Below are 25,067 nucleotides of genomic sequence, written 5' to 3' on the forward strand. Positions count from 1 at the left end.
GCTTCTCAACAAATATATCTTGTAGCGATTCATGGGTTCCCTTTGGAGGACCACCAATATTATCTTAATTGCATTGTTTCTTAATAAGGCAGTATTAGCCTTTTCTATGCTTCCAAATGTGTTTTATGATTATTATCACCAAACCTGTTGTATGGGTTTAATATCTTAAATGGAATCAAATGCAGTTATTTGCAATAATTTTCATTTTATTTCACATCATGACTTATTTTCTAGCGAGTTCAAGCTAAGTTTAAATAGCTCGGCTCATTGTGCATCCCTAGTGGTGGATACTATAGGCACCCCAAGGGGTAGCAATGACATTTCTCTTTTCTTATGCAGACCTTTTCAAAGCACATCAGAGATCGGGTAATTTGACAAAACAACAATTTTTTGTGTTTTGAAATCATCACCGTCCATCACTTCAATCACCACCATCCATTATAAAATGATGACATCATGACTTTTGGTGGGTTCCATTGCTCGTAGAATAAATGGTGGTGATTGAAGTGATGGACAGTGGTGATTTCAAACAAAAAAGTTTGTGTTTTGTCAAATCACCTTATGTGTCCTCTTTTTAAAGGGCCATGGTGCTCTCTCTATTGTGTGTCGCTTATTGAAAGGATACTTTCCTCCTGCTTCCTTTGGGTGAAAGACATACTTTTCATGCATGTATCTGAGGGCCGGCCGGCCTCTTTGAGTTTTGAGGCCACTGCCTAGGGCTTCCTTTTTGAAAGGGCCTTCAAATTTGAAAGAATCTAGTTAATAATGGTATTGCATATATAATACATGTACATCGTCTTTTAAGAGATCTGAAATAGTCTCATATCGAAGAGGGTGCGAGAGAGAGCCTCCTACGTTTTATAAAAGGTGCTCTCCTACTCATACATCAACTTAATTAACATGCCATTTTCAAGGGCGAATTGTAATCAATGCCACTGTTATACAACTTTTGATGTTTTACATGCATGACAGTCATGCAACATTCAATACTTGTTGTTTATGTTAAAAAAATGTTTAATATATTATTTAATGTTTATATTGCATTTTTTCATGTAATATTAAAAAATTTGGCAATATTTGAAAAAAAAAATTAGGGCCGAAACTTCTCGAACCACCACTGTGCACATGTTGGTCAGAATGTGACTGGGGCAGGTAAATGAATCCAAGGAACTGAACAGAGGGTATTCAGGCTAAGTTTATTATGTGTTCTGATTGACAACAGATCCGGTGTGAATCTACTCCATAAGTCTATGTTGCCAGTACTTGGCATCCTTGAATCTGAGCCCAGTTGAGCTTGAGCTCATGAAAAGCTCTAGCTTTACAAGCCAAGCACTAACTAGCACATTTACTATTGAAACTAATAAAGTTTGGACCTTAAACCTACTAATCTAAGCTGAAATTAGCTTATTTAAAAAAGTAATAATTGTTTCAAACTTGTAAGCAATAGAAATTGAACTCTGAACTTATTTCTTGCAAGCCAAACACTTTGACCATCTTCACTTTATGATGTAAAATTTTAATTAACGAGCCTACACGAGCCAAAAATTGGTAGTTCATGTTTGAGTTTGCCCAGCCTATTTCATGAATTCAAACAAACTCTTTACTAGTTCAGCATGAGCAGCCCATCCTGTTTCCCAGACTAAATGCGGCACCATGCCATAAGAGAAAAAAGTTTTTTTTTTCCAGTAATCATCCTTCTCTTATAAGGCAAACACAAAAAAAAAATCCTATGATGCATCTGTAGGAATGATTACGAAAAAAAAAACTTTAAATAAAAGCATACTTTGATTCATTTTATTTCATGCATGAACAACCAAACTATGATGCATGTCTAAGCAGTTATGCTAGGATTTTTGTTTTTTTAGATGGATGTCTACGTACGCCGAAAGCAGAATGGTTTTGGTAAACGCTGAAGTAGTACCACAAAGCAAAGTAGGGGTGTTAACTGGTCGAGTTTGGTTCGGACCCAGGTGAAACCAGACTTAGACCCGATTTTGGGGTATGGTATCGAGTCCGGACCCAAGTCTAATCGAGTTCATCATAAGAGAAATCATACTCGGACCCGATAAGAACTACATGAACCAGACCCAGATCATACTCGCTAAAACAATAATTTTTATTAGTTTTACATTAAAAAATTGCAGGTCTATCTTAATCGAAACTCAGGCCCAGATCAGGTATAAAATTTTACAAACTATACCCGGATCCATGTATTAATCGGACCTTCGGGTCTGAACCCAGGTCTTCTTATTTATCAGCATACCCAGACCCTATAGGGTTTGGTCAGAGTCGGGTTTCGGTAAATCACCCCTACCACAAACACAGGAGATAAACAATCGTGCTAGTTTTGACCATGCATAAAGCCTCACAGAAAATATTGTTTGATGAAAAGCATGACCAACTTGTGCTGAAAAGGAAAGTCAAGGCTTTCTATCTTTGAGCTCCTTGTGTGTTTGTGTGTGTGTGTGTGAGAGAGAGAGAGAGAGAGAGAGAGGGAGAGATTAATAAAGGTATGAAGAGAATCAAACTTGGAGTAGTTAGAGTCCTAGAGAGGTATTGATGATTCCATCAAGCTGACCAACTTTCCTGGATTTTTCTTGTTGACAAATTAAAAGGGGGGCATAGACTACCTGTGTAGGATCAAGCTAGAGGATCATCCAACAACTTTTGTGCCTATTTCTATTTTTTGCTTGACCATAGACCATGGTTGTAACTCTTTAACAGCCACAAAATTAGTCAAGAGGGCACCGTTCGATGTTACACAGAAATTGAGTAGAACATCCAAAATAATACAAAAGTCAGCATATTCATCCACCTATTGAAAAGCAATCTCAATCATATGCAAATTCGTATACTTCGCTTTTTCCTGTGGCTCTTACTAGTTAAGCATTGCCGGATATATGCATGGTGTCCCTTCCCCTTGTTAACTCGCTTGCTGATTATCCAAGCAACACTCTTGTCCGAGAGATGTGTATTAATTTAATGGTGGGGAGTCGAGAATGATGGAAGCCTAACTCTATCCATTTTTCTAATGGAAGGTAAATGATTGAGATGCATGGAAGTCATAGGCCAATCACCTACTTACTACAAATATAGCTCGTTAATTCAGTGCCTTTCATGCCGAAATTTAAAGGAATTCGTCGTGCCAGGCACAAAGATATCATCTTGTGCCGTTGGTCAAAACTCACGTATTCATGTGTTAGAATAATAATTCAACTTCCTATTAGGGTGTATCTGGTCTTGGCCTACGTTGATTGGTGCAATGAAAAGGATTGGTAGAAGAAGGATCAACTGCAAATGATTGGAAAGAGATAAATTGTAAGGAGAAAAGATTTTTTGGTTAGACGCGCGGAATTAACTCAGCATTTTGTTCCAATATGGAAGAAATGCACCAATGACTTTGTTTTTTAAGCCTTCCGGCCATCATGCCTATCGTTACTGGCTGCTTGCTCGGATAATGATGGGTCACCAACAACTGCAAAGGGAATTTAATTTCGGGGATTGGATGATTTTTCATCTGTATTAGGTGCTAATGAACAAGAACAACACAAGCCAGGATAAATAAATACCCAGTTTTTTTTTTCTTCAAAAATTTACATTTTTTAAGTGTGACGAACCTAGAGTAGTCTTGGGTCAAATCCAGATCTGATGCAGGTGCGATGCAAAGCAAACTGGGCCTAGCAAGGTCAATTCAGACCTGTTTTAGATTTTGGATTCTTCGTTTTTTGGATCTTTTGTATTTGGGTATTTCGTGTTTGGATATTGGATTTTTATCTGATCCATATTTTGAGGACAATTTTCATCGCTTTAGAATGATTTAGAATTAGAAAAAACTCATCCATTTATAGATGAGAAATCTTTGTAGTTAATCAGTTCATTGGAGTTTTCAGATATCAGTTACTTTCCCTTTATTTCATTTAATTTTAGGCTATTTCTTGCATTTTCTTGTTATTTTCAGCTTTTCTAGATAAAATTAGCGGTAATGTAATTAGGTAGTTTGTTTTCGTAAACCCGATTTTGGGTTTACATCAAGATCAAGCTCAGATATTAATGCAAACTGGACCCTCAATTCGTGAAGAAAAACTGGGTTACCAACAACTCCTATGAATTTACGCTACAAAAGCAGGAAATTGCAAGAAATCAATAGGAATGCAGGAAAATTGCAATAATAAAATTTATCTTTCTCTAAATTATGTATACTACATAGAGCTCTCAATTTTTTATAAATGAGGTCTCCCAAATCTCAATCCAAGTAAAGTATCTAATCTGATAAACTCTTAAAAAGTAAAACTCTTCTTAATTATCCTAATCAAATAAAATTAAATATCAGATCCAAGATAGATTACAAAATGATCTAAATACTACAAATGATAAAAAGATCCAAAAACATCAAAGTGGATCCAAACAAATCCTCAGGGACTCGGGTCTTTTATTTCGCTCATGCATTAGATATGCAGAAACTGATGCATGATTCAACCTTCTATCCCGATTTCATAAGCCTACTGGACCCCACTAGCTAGGAGAGTGTAGATACGTTCTCGTCTGTTAGATTTGAGTTTTTTTCTTTTTTCCTACAATATGTTGAAATGAAGTTAAAAACAACAACAACCAAACTCGGTGGCTAAGTAGGATGGATTGATCCAAATGTGTGTCGACTGAGTTGCTGACTTGCAAAGAAAGGTTTATGGTGTGCCTCATGTGAGTCTTGAAGAACACAGTTATGACCTGGACCCACTTAGGTGTCCTCAATAGTAGTCCAGTTAACTAGGTTAAGATCTATTTACATGCAAATACCAATTCTAAAAGATTGATCAGCATAGCCCCAAAGGTGGTTGGCATAGTGGGAGTGGGGCCGTGGCTGCTAGACGGGATGGTCAAGGTTCAATTGCCATGGGTGTGACCCATCTATGCAATTCAATGCCTTTCATAGGCCCCGGAGGTGGGGTTCCTAACCTCAAAGTTTTATGACACCGGCATGACGATCATAGGTGTGGCAGACTAAGCCAGTGCAATCAGATCTTTGTGTTGAGTGTGGTTTTTTTGGGTTATAAATAAAAAAAAAGTTTTGATCAGCATGAAAATGGAACTTGAAAGAAGAGTAGAATTGAAAAAGAAACAATTACAATTACAAAATGAAGTTAATTTTTATTCTCTCTTATTAAAAAAAAGAAACAATTACAAAATTATTTTGAACATAAAAGAAAACATGTTAGACAATTTTTCTTGATTACAGCCGATCATCTTCCTTTGATGTGAGTAAACTGTATGCGCTTGATATCTGCTGATCTTATTTCCTTGACTATAGTAACCGAATATAACATAACCATATGCCATTGATATCAGCTGATCTTATTTCCTTGACTATAGTAACCAAATATAACATAACTGTATGCCCTTGATATCTGATCTCATTTTCTTGACTATAGTAATCGAATACAACAAGATCAACCTATCTTCTTTCCTTGATCTTAGTCCTTGATGTTGGCTGATCTCCATCTCCTTGATTATAGTAATCGAATTTAACTGGAATGGCAGGATAAAATACACATGGTAAATGGTAAGTAACATTTTCTTCTTTTACTATCCCTCAAGTTGGAGTGTGAGGGTTGAGTATGCCCTCACTTGATTTTGAGACGAGAGAAATGATGGTTGTGAAGCACTTTTTTGAAAAATTTTGCATATTGTGAATGTGTAGAAACAAATTGTGTTTGAATTAGTCTGCTGCAAAAAGATCTGTATATTTATAGTGTATATACTTGAAGCATTGAGAAAGGTGGTTTTCTGCCTTTCACAAGCTGCCTCTAGAGCAATTTTGGAAAGGTCATACATCTAGAACTAATCTATATAAAGCATTTAATGATCACGTTTTCAACAGTTTGAATGTTTTCTACTTTAAGGGTTAATAGTTCAAATCATTGTCTAGAGCTTGAATATTGGATAGGATGAAGTTGAACCCAGATGGGACCAGGTCCATATCAATCTGAAGGGTGCTCTGATCCAGTCTAGATATGGATTCGATCTGAATGCCTTGGGTTCCATCATTTTTCAAAATTGATGCACATCTCAAACCAATTAACTGGACCAATATTGAGGACACCAAGAACCGGGTCACTTAATGGGCCCACCTCCTAGTGAGGTAAAACTTTGACTTGAGGATACTACCATCTAGCCTTACGTGCCCCAATCATGATAAAACAACGAGCAGCCCCCGTGCACCAACAATATTCGATCCTAGGCCTTCAGCTTGACACAGGACTCTGTTGGCCACATCTGTTAATGTTTTTGTTTTTCGTTTTTCACAACATGATGCCTCACGTAATCGCATGACAGAGCAGATCTAATGATCGAGTACAATGCACTTGGGCTACACACAGAAAACCATTGCATTTGACAACAGAAGATGGTAGGGATTTGAGAGATGGTAATAGTGATACAAGCCGAAAAGCGAGTGAAAATCAATCATTTTTTCAATATTATATCCTCACAAGAATGTAGTTGACAACTCTAATCTCATCACCCAATGCATTCTTTACTCAGCATCACCCCTCTCATCTCCATTACAACATGCCTCCATAAACTTTTGATTATTGCATCATTCACTTGACAGCTATTCGGAGATTCAGCTCCTTTCCACAGTATATTGGACCTGTCTTAGTCAACATAGCATTTAGGATGTAGATGTGTCAGACCTTCACTCGACCAAGGTGGTTTGAACTTGGATCTCACTTTAAGGTGCTGGTACTAGTCATTCGGGTTTGGGTTCAATTGATCTATCAACGACGAAATCATACCCAGATATTAGATAATAGAAACCTGGACTTGAACCAAGCTTAGTAAATAATAAACTTTTATGCTTTTGTATGTTAAAAAGTTGCAGGTCTTAATTTAAACTCGGGTAAGATCAAGTTTGGTATGAAATTTTATAAACCATACCCAGATATGATAATGGGGTCCTAGGAGTTAGCATTACAAGGATGAGGGTCAATAGTGGCAACTTTTTTTCAGTGAGACAAAATCTCGCCGCTACTGATAAAGCAATAAGGGCAAGAATTTTGTCCTCACTAATTGATAGGTAATAGTAGGAACATAAAGATATCACCGTTATTAATCTAGTACAACCATAAATCTCGTTGTTATTAGCTTATCAATAAGGACAAGCTATATAGCTCCTCGAATGTCTTGCCCTTGCACACATCTCGCAGTTATAGGTTTTTCTCTATAACGATGATCGTTATAGGATTTTTGCGATAATTATGTCACTGTTATAGAGTTTATAAATAACGGCGAGATTACCAAGCCGTTAGATATTGCCTTTAAAACACTTTACAACTATATTTAATAGCCATAAGATCTCCTGTTATAGACCAATAACGGCGACCGATTATGTCATCGTTATAGGGTTTTAATATATAATGGTAACAGTTATGTCACCATTATATAGTTTATAAAAGTGGCCGATGGACCCTTTTCATATTTCTCTCTCTCTCTCTCTCTCTCTCTCTCTCTCTCTCTCTCTCTCTCTCTCTCTTTCTCTCTCTAATCCTCCACACGTCGGACCATCACCGGACCACCGACCATAGGATTTTGGCCACCCTCCATGGAGCCGCCGCCAGCGATCCCCTCCCTCCAGTCTGCTGCCTCCCTCATCTGAGTAGCTCTCTCTAACCGTCCACCCATTGGACCACCTTTATAGGTATTTTTTTGTAAGAATTTTAGGGTTTTATTTATTTATAGTATATCTATGAGTAATGTTTGTTAGGATTTAGGAATTTGATTTAATTTTTAATGACATAAATGTTGAGCTACAAATTTAGTTTTTTTTTTTGTGTTTTCTCTATTCTTTAATTTTGCAATTGTTTGTAATATTCTTCTTGATGTCAAAGTTATAGAACCAATTTGAGTGCACAATAGTTAGTTCTACCATGACTGAGTCATATAGTTTTTTTTAATGGTGGTATATTTGAACTTGTTGTTTGATGGTTGGATGTGTTTCCACAAAGAGTAAAAAGTAGCGTTGGCTGGCCTCTTTGAGATTTGAGGCCACCTCTTAGGGCCTTTTATTTTGGAAGGGCCTCAAATCTCAAAGTGAGGTTGTCATCTCAAGTATGTCGAGTTGGTGGTGTGACCTCAGATGAGACATCCGCAAATGCACTTCCTGCATCTGTTTCATGTCTTGATAACTCCAGATTGTACAACCCATTTCTGAAAAATTGAAGCAAGTCTTCTTAACCAGCTTAAGTAGACAAACTCTATGTATAATGGGCTCATGTAGCTAAGTTAGCTTTCCTCTCATCCAAGTTTTACGAGTTTGTCACATTTTTTTTATTATGTCTCAACAATGCAAGTGAACATACCAATAACTATCTTGTTCATGTTTTAATTCTCATCCTCATACATATATGTATTTATATTGCAGGTATGAGTATGGATAAGCATGGGAAAAACCCATGTTCATACTTCTAGATGCTCTCTTTAGTTATTTTATAGACTATTTGTAATTTCAAAGGGTTAGATCTCATGTTATTCAATTTTTAATGGCTGTTTTTCATTTTTAACTCGTGTTCATGGTGAAGTTAGTAAAATGTTTCTTAAGCTCTTTAGTGAAAAAGATAGAAATTGATTACAAAGTGGCCTACATTCTATGAAGCTAGTAGAAAATTTTAGTAGCATTGTCAACTGGGTCATAGGTTGGGCATTATGGTCTGTCAAGTGCCCAAACGTCAGTGCCCAAAACACTAGAAGAGGATTATTTATCCAAAAAGGACCTTGATACACTGGTAGTGTAGGGTCGTGGGCCATGAGTCATGAACAACTGCCAAAGTAGGGAAACTAATAATCGGAGCCTGACAATGATAATGTGGCATTAGATGTCTACTTCCATACATTATGTCCAGTTTCTCTTATTTGTTGATCTGCAGATATTTTTAGCATCTAGTGTAGGTGTTTATTTTTCAAATGCAAATGATGCTATTGTCATTTAATTGCTATCATATTATTTTGCAGAGAACCATCGACATAAGGCATGTGCAATGTTTATTGTGAATGATAGAGGACGCTAGCTTGCATGTTAAGTAAATATATATATATATATATATATATATATATATATATATATAAACCTAATTAGTAAATATGGGAGATATTAAGAATTTTTAAAAAAAGGTGCAACCCCTTTAATAAATAATAGAATTTTTATGTACAATAAAAAAAATTAGGGCCTTATTTGGAGGTTTCTCCTAGGGTCTCAACTTTTCTTGAGACGCCCCTGGTTGTATGTAAGTGGTTGCTTCTTGTAACATTATAGTTGTTTAATCTACCTTTATAAATGTTTCTTCGTCATTTTGTTCGATTTGTTGTAACTCATATGTCATTGTAAAAGTTAAATTTAATCTTGTTTCCATATTTGCTTCTATACATTGTGTTTGATTTTTGTTAGAATATTAAGTGGTTTTTAATTAGCATAAATGCATAACTTTTTTTACGATTTAGGGTATTGATTTTGGATTCTTTTAAATAACATGAGTATTTAATTAGGTTTTTTTTGTGTTTAATTAAAGGGTTTTAGGTTTTTAGTATATATATCCCACTTATCAAAGATTCACTGATTAAATATAGTGGGATCATCGTCTATGAATATGGATCAATCGTGGATACACATTCACGACAAAAGTTATAAACCTTATATATCTAGAACCGATTGATTCCATGAAGCATCACGTGCTTATGTTAATTCTCTTGGTAGGATGCGATACCCATGTCAGAACTGCAATAATAAAAAAATTAAGGTTGTACGACTGATCAAACTATACTTGATTAGATGTGGTTTAAGTATGAAGTATATTCAGTCCTATATGTGTGTGACCCAAACCCACATAGATGCAGTGCATGTACATCATGATAAGAGCAAGGATATGACAGAGGTTTATGACCAGGTCAAAGAAATATTAGATGACATTATTATAAGCACAACATTTGATCAAACTCTAGATATTGATGGGGAACATAGACTCCTTCAAGACTTAATGGGTGAAGCCCAAAGCGATCTATATCTAGGTTCTACAAAGTTAACAAAACTAGATTTCATTCTCAAGTTGTTATATATCAAAATAATGGACAATTAGAGTAACATATCATTCAACATGCTTATTGATTTGTTCAAGGAGGAATTGCCTGGGTAAAAAAAATTGTCAAACTCTTACTATGAGGCAAATAAAGTTATAAATCACATCGGCTTTGATTACGTGAAGATATATGCAAGCGTGAATGATTGCATACTTCTTTGGTAGAAGCATAAGAATAACAAAACATGCCTAAGGTGCAATGCTTTAAGATGAAAATTACAGAAAGGAAAAGGAAAGAAAGTTTCTCAAAAGGTGTTACAATATTTTTTCGTAAACCCAAGATTGCAACACGTGTTCATGACAATGAAAACAACATCAAATACGAGATGACACAAGACCCAACATGCAAGTGATGAGAACATACTAATTCATCCATCAGATTCTATAGTGCGGAAGAAGTTTGACAAAGAACATATATCGTTCACAGTGAAACCACACAATATTCGTTTCGGCTTGACAAATGATGCTTTCAATACATTTTTAAATATAAGTCAATTATACACGTGACTTATAGTATTATTGTTGTATAATCTGTCTCTATGGATGTGTATGAAAGATCCTTTCATATAACTTTCCCTACTCATTCCTAGACCAAAGGCACCTGAAAACAATATAGATGTTTACTTGTAGCTGTTAATCAAAGATTTGCAATAGTTATGGGATGAAGGCACTAGCACATATGATGCATCAACTAAAGAGATATTTCAGATGCGAGCGGTGGTAATGTAGACTATCAATAATTTTTTAGCATATGCCTAGTTATCAAGGTAATCTACGAAGGTAGAGCTTGCGTGTCTAGTTTGCAACATCGATACATGGTTAAATAGCTTGAAGTTCAGCAAAAAGACGTGTTACATGGCACATTATCGATTCTTATCACATGATCACTCATGATATTGCCAAAAGAAGGAGTTTGACAGTAAAGTGGAGCTTAGAGGGCCACCACATGAATTATTTGGAGCTGAACTGAAGGTACAATTAAATAGTGTTACTGTTGATTTCAGAAAAATATGAGTTGTGGAAAAATGACAATCAACAGTATCTAAATTGGACAAAAATTATATTTTTTTGACTTTGGTTATAAATTAAGCTAAAATACAACTTATATGTGATACATGTTGAGAAGAACCTATATGATAATATCTTATATACACTGCTTGATGTCAAAGAAGAACAAAGGATAATGAAAATGCATAAGAAAATTTAATACTCAGAAAGATACATCATCACTTGTACTTAGACAAAAGTGGTTAAACACTGAAGAAATCACATGCATAATACATATTTTTAAGTAAGCATAAGGAGTTTTTTGATTGGTTTAAGGATGTAAAGTTTTCTGACAGCTATGTATCTAACATTGGGTTACACATAAACATAAACAATGCTAAATTTTTTAAGAACGAAGAGTCATGATAACCATGTCTTCTTTCGTTTACTTCCTATTGTATTTTGTAGATATCTAAATAAGACAATCAACATAACTTTAATCCGTTTGAGTGATATGTTCAGATTATTGTGTGAAAGAACTTTAAGAAGATATGCTTTAATATAAATGAAACAAAATATTCTAGTAATCTTATGCACTTTGGAGAAGATATTTTCAATTGCATTTTTTATCATCATGGTGTACTTAGACATTCATCCACCACATGAGGTCAAACTTAATGGACCAGTACAATATTGTTGAATGTATCTGATCGACAAATTCTTTGGTAGATTAAAGCAAACTGTGAGAAACAAAGTACGACCGAAAACTTTCATTCCTGAGACAAATATTTTAACATAATGTACGCCATTTTGCTTAATGTATCTTAGTGGTATTGATACTAGATTTAACCATTGAGATCAGTATGATAAAGGCCAACACAACAAGGTCATCTAGTTTGTATGTATTCTTATATGATATTCTCATGAAATTCGGATGCAATTTACCAACTGTACTTTCATATTCAGAACGTGCGAGAGCTCATCGGTATGTGATGTAAAACTGCATTTTATTTGACACATATCTAAGAAAACACAAGCATATAATCCATGACTTGTGCAATAATGTTCAGGAAGCTATAGTACGACATGACCAGGAGTTCGCAAGTTGGTTTCTATAGGCTCACGATGATGCTTCTACATAATTACAAAGTCTCGCAAGAGAACCTAAACGCAAATCACAGTCCTATCAAACTTATGATGCAAATGAAATCAAGTTTCATACACAATCTTGAGATCAAGACCGTAGTTCTCAGAATAGTGGGGTAATTGTTACATGTGCAGGTGATGTAAAAGAGCCTAATATAGACTATTATGGTGTTTCTAAAAGATATTATCGAATTTAAATATATAGAACAAAATTGAGTATATATATTTAGATGTGATTGGTTTGACAATAGGCATATGCATAAGGACAAATATTTTACATGTGTCAACATGTCTCACCGAGCATACCATAAGGATTCCTTTATTTTAGCCTCTCAAGTTATGTAAGTATTTTATATTAGAGATCCCATAAATAACGAAATACATATAACACATAAGATAATACCAAGAAATGTGTACGAAATTTTACCATCTTCAGTTGAACGAAATGAATAACAGAACAACAATGCATATCAAGAGGCCGATTGCAGAGGGGTTGATTCATTACTTCAATACACCATCGCGAAGATCCCATGTTGTTACATCGAGATGATTAAGAAGATGATTGAAAGGGTTTTGATAGTTAATATTCTTGTATGTTAACATAAATATTGAATATTATTGTATGAGTCACTTCTATAGTGTAGTTTGATCTAATATTGTTTGCATGAAATTAACAGATATTGATATTTTCATGATGAGGAAGACATGAACATTCTTTTTCCCTTAGGTTCAGTTCACCACCCGCTAGCCAAGGTGAACACCTAGAAGAGGTGCCCCCCATACACCACTGGCCACTGCAAATCTAAAGCATTCCACATCGGTCTCAAGTAAATATTCTATTAATCTTTAGTATAATCAATAATTTATTACTATTATTCACATCAGTATTATTTGTTTCTATAATTTAGCAATTATAGAATCTTTTCAATGCAATTATAGTATGAAGTTGATCTACCCCCAAATAGATTAAATCCATCTGTACATAGACCGAGTCTAACATTTCTCACTTTCATTACGAAGTTCTGATGAGTACGATCAAAGTGCTTCCAAGCTTCCGCATCAACAGGATGCGTGATCTTGTTTTCATCATGTCGAACTTTATTTGCATGTCATCTCATGTGTTTAGCTGTCCTTGAAGACATATACAATCATTGCAATCTAAGAGTGATAGAAAAGTAGCAGAGCGACTTGTATGAAACTTCTTTTGATCTCGTGCTACCATTGCCTCTTGCCTTTGGCTTGAACCGAGGATGCCCACATGACAGGTATGATATGTTGTTTTCCTGATCCTTGAAATACAACATGCAGTGATTTGGATAAGCATCTATCTTTTTATACCCCATACCTAGACCGTTGACCATAACCTTCACACGATAGAAATTTAGTGGCAATTTCTCATCTTTGAGCAACATACTCTTCACAATCATGCACAAACGGTCAAAACATGATTGACTCAAATTATAGTCAGACTTTAAATTCATTAGTTGAAGAACTACAGACAAGATAGTGTGACTCTCGCAACCGTTTCAAAGTGGCTCATCAACATCTCTAAGTAAATAATAAAATCTACTAGCTACATCGTTTGGTGATTCTTCATCTACTGCAGTTGTTACATCACTAAGACCCATAGCAGAACCCAGTTCTGTTCCTGCGACATCAAATATCAAATCCATATATAGATTATCGTGCACCACATTCACCCGTGCATCAAAATTGTTTCTAAATTCTTCACCATGAAACATTCAATTCTGATAATCACTCACAAAACTCTTCATGTATAGGTGATGTCTAACGTCATGAGGTTCTACAAATCGATTGTTCTTACAAATCTTGTAGGGATACCTAATCCGACCTGTAGGATCCACTGTACTGACACTTGTCATTGTAAATTCAATAAAACTTTCAACACCATCCATATACTCATGCGATAACTCATTGTCAACTATCCTACGGTACATCCATTCATAGTTTGCAGTCATTTTGTCGTATGGTGTTACGAATAGTATCTTGACCAGTTAAAAGAGAATCATCAGAATGCTATGATGAAGAAAATATCAAATTTATCATGTAATATATGATGTCATACAATCATAAGAATTATGGTGCATGCATTTGATAACTTTATATTTTCATGTGTAAACTATTCATAACATGATACATTTATTTGAAGCGTGCTTTCATTATACAATTTCACATATAAGTCATAATCAAATTGAAAGTAACTACATGCAAGCATGGATACAATCACATCAAATATTGTAATACATCGAAAACATTCATATCAAAAAATTATCAAACATGTACATGTAGCAAAAAAACTCCAATTTCTTGCTAACTACTACCATGCCTATCATGGAATCCGTACTCAAAAAATAAGAACACTTCTATTCTCATACATTAAAATCATGCTCAACATGATCTCTAAACTCCAACAAAGCAATTCTAGATTTCAACAACTAAGTGAGTGTGAGAACAATAAAATGTTGCATCCAATAAATTAAATAACATGTGATGCGCTTGCATCACTTACTCACCACGGGTATTTACCCGATTTGCATTGTTTTGTCACTTACTTACCACGGGTGGCGGGGCACAAGAGGGATCCGTTGAGAAATCTGCAAAAGATATTGTGTTAAAATGAAGTCACCCTCTGCCAAAAGGAAAAAATTTAAAATAAATATCAAAGTCGAGCGGGATTCCGGTGAGGCGAAACACCTTTCGAGCGTCGACCACCTCTCCGTTCGGCTCGACCGCCCTCGAGTTCGGCCGACCAGTCAGTAGGCCAGCGATGTACGCCAGCAACATGAGGTCTCCGGAGGCAGTGATCGTCCCCCGGAGCGGCAGGCACGAGGTGATGTTGTGGTTCCAGAACCCCGACGATCGCCAGGCACCACCTGACCCATCGCCCTCCCTGTCAAAAAAAATGATGCAGAAAGGGCGACCCCCTACCAAAAAAAAAGAAGAAGAGGCAGGGTCACCCCCCTCCCCCCCTGCCGGAAAACAGGGTGGGCGACCCCCTGCCTGAATAAAAAAACGAGGCAGGGGGGCGACCCCCTGCCGATAAAAACAAACGAGGCAGGGGTCGCCCCCCTGCCGAAAAAAAAAGAGGCACGGGGGCGACCCCCTGCTGGAAAAAAAATGAGGCAGGGAGTCCCCCCCCCTACCGAAAAAAAAAACTGGCGAGGGGGTGACCCCCTGCCGGAAAAGCATGGGGGCGACCCCCTGCCTGAATAAAACAACGAGGCAGGGGGGTCGCCCCCCTGCCGAAAAAAAAGTGGTAGGGGGGCGACCCCCTGCCCGAATAAAATAATGAGGCAGGGGGTCGCCCCCCCTGCAGGAAAAAACAAACGAGGCAGGGGGCGACCCCCTGCCAAAAAAAAAGAGGGATTTACCTGGGAGACGCCAGGCGACGGCGGGGAGGCGGTGGACCAGGGAGCGGCAGGCGGCGTGCGTCGGTTGGCAGACCGAGGAGTGTGTCTGGCGGCGGAGGAGTGCGTCGGACGGGAGAGATGAAGCAGGAAAGAGAAAAAAGGACTCTGATTAGGGATTTACTGGAAATTTAGCGACGAATTTGGCGACGACCTAATTTTGTCGCAACTCCATTGTAAATTTACATGACCAGTTAGCGACGAAAGATTTCCGTCACTAACGGCATCGCTACGTAGTGACGGAAAAACTTTCATCACCAAATCCGTCGCTAACCGTCGCGTGTATTGCGACAAAAACCTGTCGTCGCTAACTAGCGACGGAGGTAGCGACAAAAGTTTTTTCGTTGCTAGTTTCGAAAATATTACAAATCTTAGCGACGGATTAGTTTTTCTCGTTAATCCGTCGCAACGTTGCGACGAAAAAAATTTGCCGCAAATATCCGTCGCTAATTGACAATTTTCTTGTAGTGAAAAAATAACCGTTAAAAACATATATATCACATTTAAATTGTGATATTTATGTTTTTGACAAAAAACATGATATTTTAAATATATTGCAAGAAATTACCGTTTAAAACATTCAAGTAATTTCTCAGGATATTATCGTGAGATTTTCATAAATATAGCAATATTTATCACTATGAACCCTATATATAGGAAGTTGAAGTATTACTTGACATGACATAAATTTTGAAACAAGGCATAAATGATGTCTTTGTGCCGCGAGCCACGACCAATTCATATGACTTTGTATGAAAGGCACTAAATTTAACTAGCTATGCATGAGCTACTAGTGCCCGGCCTCTGACTTTCATGCATCTCATCATTGGCCATCTATAGCCAAAAATGGAATAGAGGTAGGCTTCAAACAGGCTCGACTTCCCTCTCATATATATATATATATATATATGAGAACTGAACATTTTAGGCCCCATTGTTGGTTTTGCCATGTTCTGCTCCATAAGTTTTAAGTGTTTTATGATAGATCTGAGCCATTAGATGTGTTTAGCATGCTCTTTTTAGTAGAAATCAACTCTTGAATCATATTTGTTAAATTAAAGAACATATTTTTCTGGGCTAGAAAAATGGGTAACTTCATGACTATTGATTTTAGATCACCGAAAAACATATATCGTACTGGTCAGATTTCAGCGATCCAAAAGCTGGTTCTTACTAAACAAAACCTATAGATAAAATCTACCGTGTTAGATGAGAGAAAAAATAATTAAAACTATGATTTTTGAAGGGGCCTAACGAGTCCTAATGAAAAAGAGGGCTTAAGGAACACATTACTCTCTCTCTCTCTCTCTCTCTCTCTCTCTATATATATATATATATATATATATATATATATGCTCCCGAAGCCCCACTTAATAGAAGCTTTGAATTTTTAAAATTTGAGTGCTTTTTTCGTTGATCATATCCTATAGATATGATTTGCAATCATTATTTTGTGAAAAACAAGTTTTGGAACATGTGATTATGGCAAAATTGTAGGTTTTTTAAGATCTTCAAAAAACAACGGTTCACGTATACTAAAATTTTATGACTTTAAAAAACCTATTTTGATGTCTAAAAAACATGATTCCTATAAAATAATTGTTAAGTACATACCTAGCTGATTGAGAAGATGTAACCTACAACTATGATTGCTCTCGAAGGACTATATATATATATAGAGAGAGAGAGAGAGAGAGAGAAAGAAATAAAGAACGAAAGTATACTTGTTACAGTGATGTACATACAATCAACTTAGCCAAATTGCTGAAACCCTTTTTTTAGTTTTTTTTTCTCACATCGAACAAACACAACCACACACAATATATATATATATATATATATAGAGAGAGAGAGAGAGAGAGAGATTGTGAATGGTTTTTTAATTGGTATGTTGAATTTTGCGCAATTTGTGTGCCCTCAATCATTTCTGTGGTAATGTCAATTGCCTCTTGGCTAATTTCGAAGCAGTTAAAGGTTGCATCCATGGTCAATGGTCAAAAAGAGTTGATTTGTCCTACACGCATGGTGTCAGCAAGAAAAAGTCAGCCAATTTTATTGGCTTGCTGCAATAAATAATGCCTCCCTAACAATTCTTCAATCTCTCTCTCTCTCAAAAGGGAAGACTCAGCGCATGGTGATCATACTTTTCAACTACGTGCAGTAATTTTTTTTAACGCTTTATGCATGGTCCAAACTTATCCCCTCTCCGGTGCTACTTATCAGCGGCTGACCAAAATTTGTCACTTCAGGTATAGACCTCTAGATTGTAAGTTGGACCCCAATAGATGAGATTATTCATCTCATGGTAGAGGCTAACATGGTCTTGAATTTAGGCAATCCCTGGTCTTGAATTATCCACTTAGCCAAGTTTGGATGGTAACAGTGAATGATCCACTGCTCAAAATTTGATCATCAATAACATAAACGAAAAATGACTCTTTGAGATTAAAGTCCCCTTCAAAAGTAGCTTTTCCTCTTTCATTAAAGCAAGTTATCAATTCAACCTAGTATTTAATCTACCACAGCCAGGACCAGGTTAGGGTCTTCCCACTCTGGGTCTGGAGGCAAGCCAAGGTCCCAACCACTTTTTCTTTTATTAACTAGGCCCAGGTACAAAACCAAATGAAAATCTAACCCCAGCATTTCAAGTTTAAAGGTTTTAGGATTAATCCAATTTGGGCATGGTTGAATCTGTATGAGTACCTTGTTAGGGAGCTTGTGGGATATTGACCTGGTCCAGTTGGATCCTACCCTTGTAAAGGCTGAAGCAAAGGCCCCCACTCATTGTTATTATGAAAATACACAACCAACAAAGCCTGAGCTACAAAATAACAAGACATGAAAAGTGACAATAAAGAAGACAAAGAATGTGTGTGGGAACAATGAGCAAGGGTTATGCAGCCATCTATGTTAGGTGGAAGCCGAGTGAAGACAATAAATGCCCCCATTTAATCTGAAGTAGTCAAGGTGACCGACCACCCCTTCTTCTCTAACCCCTTCAACGTTCCATTCACTATATATACTCTCATCCCAGGAGGGGTCCTTCAAACAACGTCCTGTCTGCCCCTTCAGCTCTCCAAGTCATGGCTTCCTCTGCAACCTTGTTTGTTACCTTCTTCATGTGCTTAGCCATCTTCCTTGGGAGCTCCTCTGCTCAACTCTCTCCTAATTTCTATGACTCTTGTTGCCCTGGTGTGTTCGAGACAGTCCGAGCCCAGGTCAAGCTAGCTGTGGCTAAAGAACCTAGAATGGGCGCGTCGCTTCTTCGCCTGTTCTTCCATGACTGCTTTGTTAATGTAACATATCTATATCAACCAAGACTCCGTAAATTAATCTTTGTCTTACTTAACCTTACCATAAGATAGAAACTGATTGGTGCATGTTTGATACTCTAAATTTGTGTATTAGGGGTGTGATGGCTCAGTTTTGTTGGATGACACGGCTACGTTCATGGGGGAGAAGAATGCAGCTCCTAATAGGAAATCTGCTAGAGGATTTGAAGTGATCGATGCGATCAAGGCCGCGGTGGAGCAGGTCTGCCCAGGGGTTGTGTCATGTGCTGATGTCTTGGCCATTAGTGCTAGAGACTCTGTTGTTTCTGTAAGTGATGAGTTTTAATTGCAGTTAAGCTCAATAATGCTTTCTCTTAGTTCATGCTTGTTATGTAATTAACTTGAATATCTCTGTTTTGTGTTAGCTGGGTGGACCTAACTGGGATGTGAAGGTTGGAAGAAGGGATGCTAGGACAGCTAGCCAAGCTGCTGCTAACACTAGCATCCCTGCTCCCACATTTGACCTTAACCGTCTCATCTCTAGCTTCCAAGCTCAAGGGCTCTCTGCCAAGGACATGGTTGTTTTATCAGGTATGGATCCAAGTCAAAGTTATAGATATTGGGCTTGACTCAGCTTCGTGGTCATAAATTGGAGTATCTATCTTTAAAAACCCTATGCTTGGTATAGCAAAACTTGTGGCCCTTGGTTGGGGCTTAGGTGTAGCTCTGTTTTGTTTGATCCTCTCCAATCATTTGGGATTGAAGTGGACTCTCTCTCTCTCTCTCTCTCTCTCTCTCTCTCTCTCTCTCTCTCTCTCTCTCTCTCTCTCTCTCTCTCTCTCTCCATCAATAACACCATTTTTGGAAGCAGGGGCTCACACTATCGGTCAAGCACGTTGCACCAACTTTAGAAGCCGCATATACAATGAAACAAACATCGATGGTTTCTTTGCAAGGACAAGGCAGGCAGGCTGTCCCAGGACTGCAGGCTCTGGGGACAACAAATTGGCACCTCTTGACATACAGACCCCTACGTACTTCGACACAAACTACTTTACTAACCTCATCAGCAGAAGAGGCCTCCTCCATTCTGATCAGCAGCTCTTCAATGGTGGATCCACTGATTCCCTGGTCAGGACCTACAGCCAGAGTGCTAGCACCTTCAACGCCGACTTCGTTGAAGCGATGATCAAGATGGGAGACATCAAGCCTCTCAGTGGCTCCAATGGAGAGATCAGGAAGAATTGTAGGAGGGTCAACTAGTTAAGAAGTCTTGGTTGCATTTGTTGCAGTAATAGTTTCAACCATGGACCAAACAAGCTTCTCAATAAGTATATCTTGTAGCGATTCATGGGTTCCCTTAGGAGGACCACCAATATTGTCTTAATTGCATTGTTTCTTAATAAGGCAGTATTAGCCTTTTCTATGCTTCCAAATGTGTTTTATGATTATTATCACCAAACCTGTTGTATGGGTTTAATATCTTAAATGGAATCAAATGCAGTTATTTGCAATAATTTTCATTTTATTTCACATCATGACTTGTTTTCTAACGAGTTCAAGCTAAGTTTAAATAGCTCGGCTCATTGTGCATCCCTAGTGGTGGATACTATAGGCACCCCAAGGGGTAGCAATGACATTTCTCTTTTCTTATGCAGACCTTTCAAAGCACATCAGAGATCGGGTAATTTGACAAAACAACAATTTTTTGTGTTTTGAAATCATCACCGTCCATCACTTCAATCACCACCATCCATTATAAAATGATGACATCATGACTTTTGGTGGGTTCCATTGCTCGTAGAATAAATGGTGGTGATTGAAGTGATGGACAGTGGTGATTTCAAACAAAAAGTTTGTGTTTTGTCAAATCACCTTATTTGTCCTCTTTTTAAAGGGCCATGGTGCTCTCTCTATTGTGTGTCGCTTATTGAAAGGATACTTTCCTCCTGCTTCCTTTGGGTGAAAGACATACTTTTCATGCATGTATCTGAGGGCCGGCCGGCCTCTTTGAGTTTTGAGGCCACTGCCTATGGCTTCCTTTTTGAAAGGGCCTTCAAATTTCAAATTTGAGTTTTGACCCAGTTTGCTATGCTTCACTTCGCTCTTGCATTACATCTGGATTTGACCCAAGACTGTTCTAGATTCATCACACATAAAAAATATAAATTTTTGATAGAAAAAATGGCAATTTATATCCTGTCTTCTGTTGCTCATGTTCAATTACCACCTAGTATATATGAAAAATCTCTTAATCCCCAAAATTAGATTCACTTTTCAAGTGTTGGTGACCAGGGTAACCGAAAAAGTTATAGGACTCAGTAAAGTGCGCTTTTTGAAATGCATTTTGAAAGCGTGAAACACGTAACTTTCGAGAAACAAGCATTTTAAATGAGCACACTTTCCATTATGGCTTCTCACTCGCTTCTCCTATCGCTTCCTGGTAGCTTCTCACTCGTTTCTCAATATTGGAAAGTGAATTTTTTTTTGGAGGGCTTGAAGCCTTTAATAAATATGTTTTGCCCAATGTCGAGAAATCTTTATTCCTATTTGCTTTTCACTTGAATCCTAGCTTATTTCTTTCTTTGTTTTTTCTTTGCTTTCGGTTCGCTTCTCTTCTTCTCGTTCGAGATAATTTTTGGTTCGCTTCTAAGTAGCTCCGTGCTTTCCGCTTTTTAAATTTTTAAAAGTACTTGGTTTCCTCCTTGGTGACCCGTCATTATCTGAGCAAGAAGCCAGAACCCATAACCATAGGTGTGATGGGCAAAGGCTTTAAAAGCAAAGTCATCGGCATTTGTTCCATGAAAGTATATTTTGAACCTTATTCTGAATCATGGAAAAGGTAATTGTTGAATCATGCGTGGCGTTGACGAACAGACTTATCGAAGGACAACCTCCTTTGATGTCGAGGCATGGTGTGGAAGACGTCTTGTTTAAATTTGAACGTATTATTTGTACCCGCGTAGTAGCAGAGAGTAACTACGTGCCACTCTCGTTTGGAATAGTATCTGTAGAAATTTTTGAAGGATAAGCCTTCAGATTGGTTTCCGTTAGTGAAATGATATGCTGTACTATATATCTCTTGCAACTGGTACGGTTTGCCAACCCAGCTTGCCAATCAAAAAATAATAATAACTAGATAAAAAATTATTACTGTCACTCAAAGTAGGCTGATTATTTCAATGAAGTGAAAAACAATATTTGATATAAGATAGGACACAATCTTACAAGTAATAATAAGCATGCATGAGGACTGCATTATCGTTGGGTATTACATACTCTTCTCCACCACATATAAAGGTTTTAACTAGCTAGTATAAATACTTGGACCAATTAATTTCTCTTAATCAGTTAACCCTCCTGCAGTTCTTCCTGATTTCACCGTTGGAGCCAGTGAGAGGCTTGATGTCTCCCATCTTGATCATGGCAGCAACAAAGTCGGCGTTGAAGGTGCTACCACACTGGCTGTAGGCTCTGACCAGTGCATCAGTGGATCCACCATTGAAGAGCTGCTGATCAGAATGGAGGAGGCCGCTTCTTTTGATGAGGCTAGTGAAGTAGTTGGTGTCAAAGGATGCAGGGGTCTGTGTGTCAAGGGGTGCCAAATTGTTGTCCCCTGAGCTTTCCGTCCTGGAGCAGCTGGCCTGCCTTGTCCTTGCAAAGGAGCCATCTATGTTTGTCTCATTGTATATGCGGTTTCTAAAGCTGGTGCATTGTGCTTGACCGATTGTATGGGCCCCTGCTTCCAAACATGGTGTTGTTGGTATTGAGAGAGAGAGAGAGAGAGAGAGAGAGAGAGAGAGAGAGAGAGAGAGAGAGAGAGAGAGAGAGAAATTGGACAAAGTCTAGGCATGCATGTCTATCAGCGGGTCAGACCCAGCCAGACCTGGTCGGTCTAGCTAAAGTTGTAAGTCGTACTTAGGGGTGTCAACGGATCGGATCTAGTTTGGACCCTAGTGAGTCTGAACCCGAATCTGACTTTGAGGTGTGGATACCAGATCCAGATCTGGGTCTGATCAGGTCCGTGTCTGAGGACCAACCAATTCAATGCCAAATTAATGCCTGAATTTAATGACCATGTGTAATTGATCCATATACCTGAGAGAGCAACCATGTCCTTGGCAGAGAGTCCTTGGGCTTCGAAGCTAGAAATGAGGCCATTAAGGTCAGATGTGGGAGCAGGAATAGTATTAGCAGCGGCTTGGCTAGCCGTCTTAGCATCCCTTCTTCCAACCTTCACGTCCCAACTAGGTCCACCCAACTACATAGATCAAAAGACAATGTTGTTAGTAAGTTCATGTCACACCCACAAATACTTGAAATATTTTGAATTTCTTAACATAAAATCAAGTGGAAAACAGAATATCACCTGTTTTTAATATATTATGATATATCACATTTTCACTTTATATTTCAATTAAAATTTTAAAAGTTTTTTGGTAAGAAATTATTGAAAATTTTTCGTTATACTGTGTTTTGTCCCGAGATTTTTCCTTGCTGATAAAATACCAAGATCAATAAGTTTTGTGAGTATCATGAGTACGGTTCATGCATGATAGCATTAGGCGTAAAAACGTGCATGTTTGGACATACATGAAGATGATCAGGCTCACTAGTCACTAACTCCGGAGTTTTTGGTATAAGTCTGATCTCATGAACTTGGTGCAGTTTTACTTAAGTGTGCAAAATGCTTTTTTTTTTTTTGAAAGAAAGGTAATAGTATTAATCTGCAGTAGTGAAGATAGAACAGAGTTGGTGTTCAGGTGTGATGAGATATCACACCCACTGAATCTGCGTTACAAGAAGCGCATAACTGAACAGCCCATGTCCCAGTAAACAGAGCATAGCAGAAACAGAAAAACAGATCAAAACAAAACAGAACAGAACAAAACAAAACAAAACAAAACAGAGATCAGATCGTGAACTGATCATATATGTCAAGTCTATTTAGACATGTTAAACCAGCACTTACGGCCACAACTGAATCTCTAGCAGCAACGGCCAGAACATCAGCACAAGACACAACTCCAGGGCAAGTGCTTTCGACCGTGGCCTTGATAGCATCAATGACTTCAAACCCTCTGGCAGAATTCCTATTCGGCGTCGCGTTCTTCTCCCCGGCAAACGTAGATGTGTCGTCCAATAAAACCGATGCATCACATCCCTATATAATACGTAACATAACAGATCATAGTTAAGCACAATATTAGTTGTCAAGGGAGAAGGTTTAAGACGGGCATATTCATAATGCACAAAAAGCTTGACTTAGGTTGGTGTACATTAACAAAGCAATCATGGAAGAAGAGGCGCAGGATTGATGCACCCATCCGAGGCTCCTTGGCTACAGCTGACCTGACCTCCGCTTGGATGGTGTTCAAGAGATTAGGACAAGACTTGGTGTAGAAACCAGTGGTGAGCTGAGCAGAGGAGCTCCCAAGCTGGAGGGCTAAGAACAAAGAGAGGGTGACAAACAATGTTGAAGAGGAAGCCATGATTTGAATGAATTAGGTTGAGAAGGAAGCTCACAAATGTGGTGTTCGCTACAATGGTGGTGATACTTATAGTGTACGCTTGAAAGGACCCAGAAGGGTGGTTGGCATGCACAACGACTATAGTAAAGGGGGGGGGGGGGGGGGGGGGGGGGGGTTGTGCCTTCCTCTCACGTAGACCTTCCATTTAGTTGGATTTGGTAAGGCAAAGCTACACCAGATTATAGTCGGATGCATGAGGGATATGGTTTTGATTTTGTGGTACCGAATTCGAGTACACATAAAAAACCGGATTTGGTATGAGCTTTTCACCATCAGAATTCCAATCCGTTTAGCCAAACATCTGATTAGTCTGAATCTGGTATTGGCTACATCAGACCCGAATCTAAACCATTTTGATCCCTAAAGGCTGCTCATACCAGCTTGTGTTGGTTCACATGCCTTTGGCCTTTGCTGTTGGAGACCAACAGGTAACAGATATACAACCCCGAATATTGCTCATCACTTAAAAATGGACAAAGTTGCCCAACAGATTTGGAACACTTTAACTGGATCTCAACCATCTAACTAGACCAGTTTTTTGGAACACCTTAACTGGGTCAAAGTCTTACATGAGACCCTTAC

The 25,067-nt window shown here is 37.9% G+C and overlaps 2 protein-coding genes across 2 annotated transcripts; one reads left to right on the forward strand and one right to left on the reverse strand.

Moving 5' to 3' along the window:
- The first annotated feature begins 18,727 nt into the window (after positions 1-18,727).
- Positions 18,728-20,487, forward strand: LOC149835530 (peroxidase P7-like). Its single transcript, XM_090008562.1, has 4 exons — positions 18,728-18,978; positions 19,091-19,282; positions 19,380-19,545; positions 19,826-20,487. The coding sequence occupies exons 1-4, from the start codon at positions 18,766-18,768 to the stop codon at positions 20,215-20,217; spliced, it is 963 nt and encodes a 320-aa protein (XP_089864688.1). The 5' UTR covers positions 18,728-18,765; the 3' UTR covers positions 20,218-20,487.
- Positions 20,488-22,301: 1,814 nt separating this feature from the next.
- On the reverse strand, positions 22,302-24,446 carry LOC149835531 (peroxidase P7-like). The gene is made up of 4 exons (XM_090010561.1): positions 24,234-24,446; positions 23,927-24,118; positions 23,053-23,215; positions 22,302-22,693 (listed from the first exon to the last, which is right to left on the reverse strand). Exons 1-4 carry the CDS (start codon positions 24,444-24,446, stop codon positions 22,302-22,304), a joined length of 960 nt encoding a protein of 319 aa, XP_089866687.1.
- Positions 24,447-25,067: the final 621 nt, after the last annotated feature.

This window comes from Nuphar pumila, chromosome 6 (genome assembly GCF_984573655.1).
Source record: "Nuphar pumila chromosome 6, dmNupPumi1.hap1.1, whole genome shotgun sequence".
Lineage (NCBI taxonomy): Eukaryota > Viridiplantae > Streptophyta > Magnoliopsida > Nymphaeales > Nymphaeaceae > Nuphar > Nuphar pumila.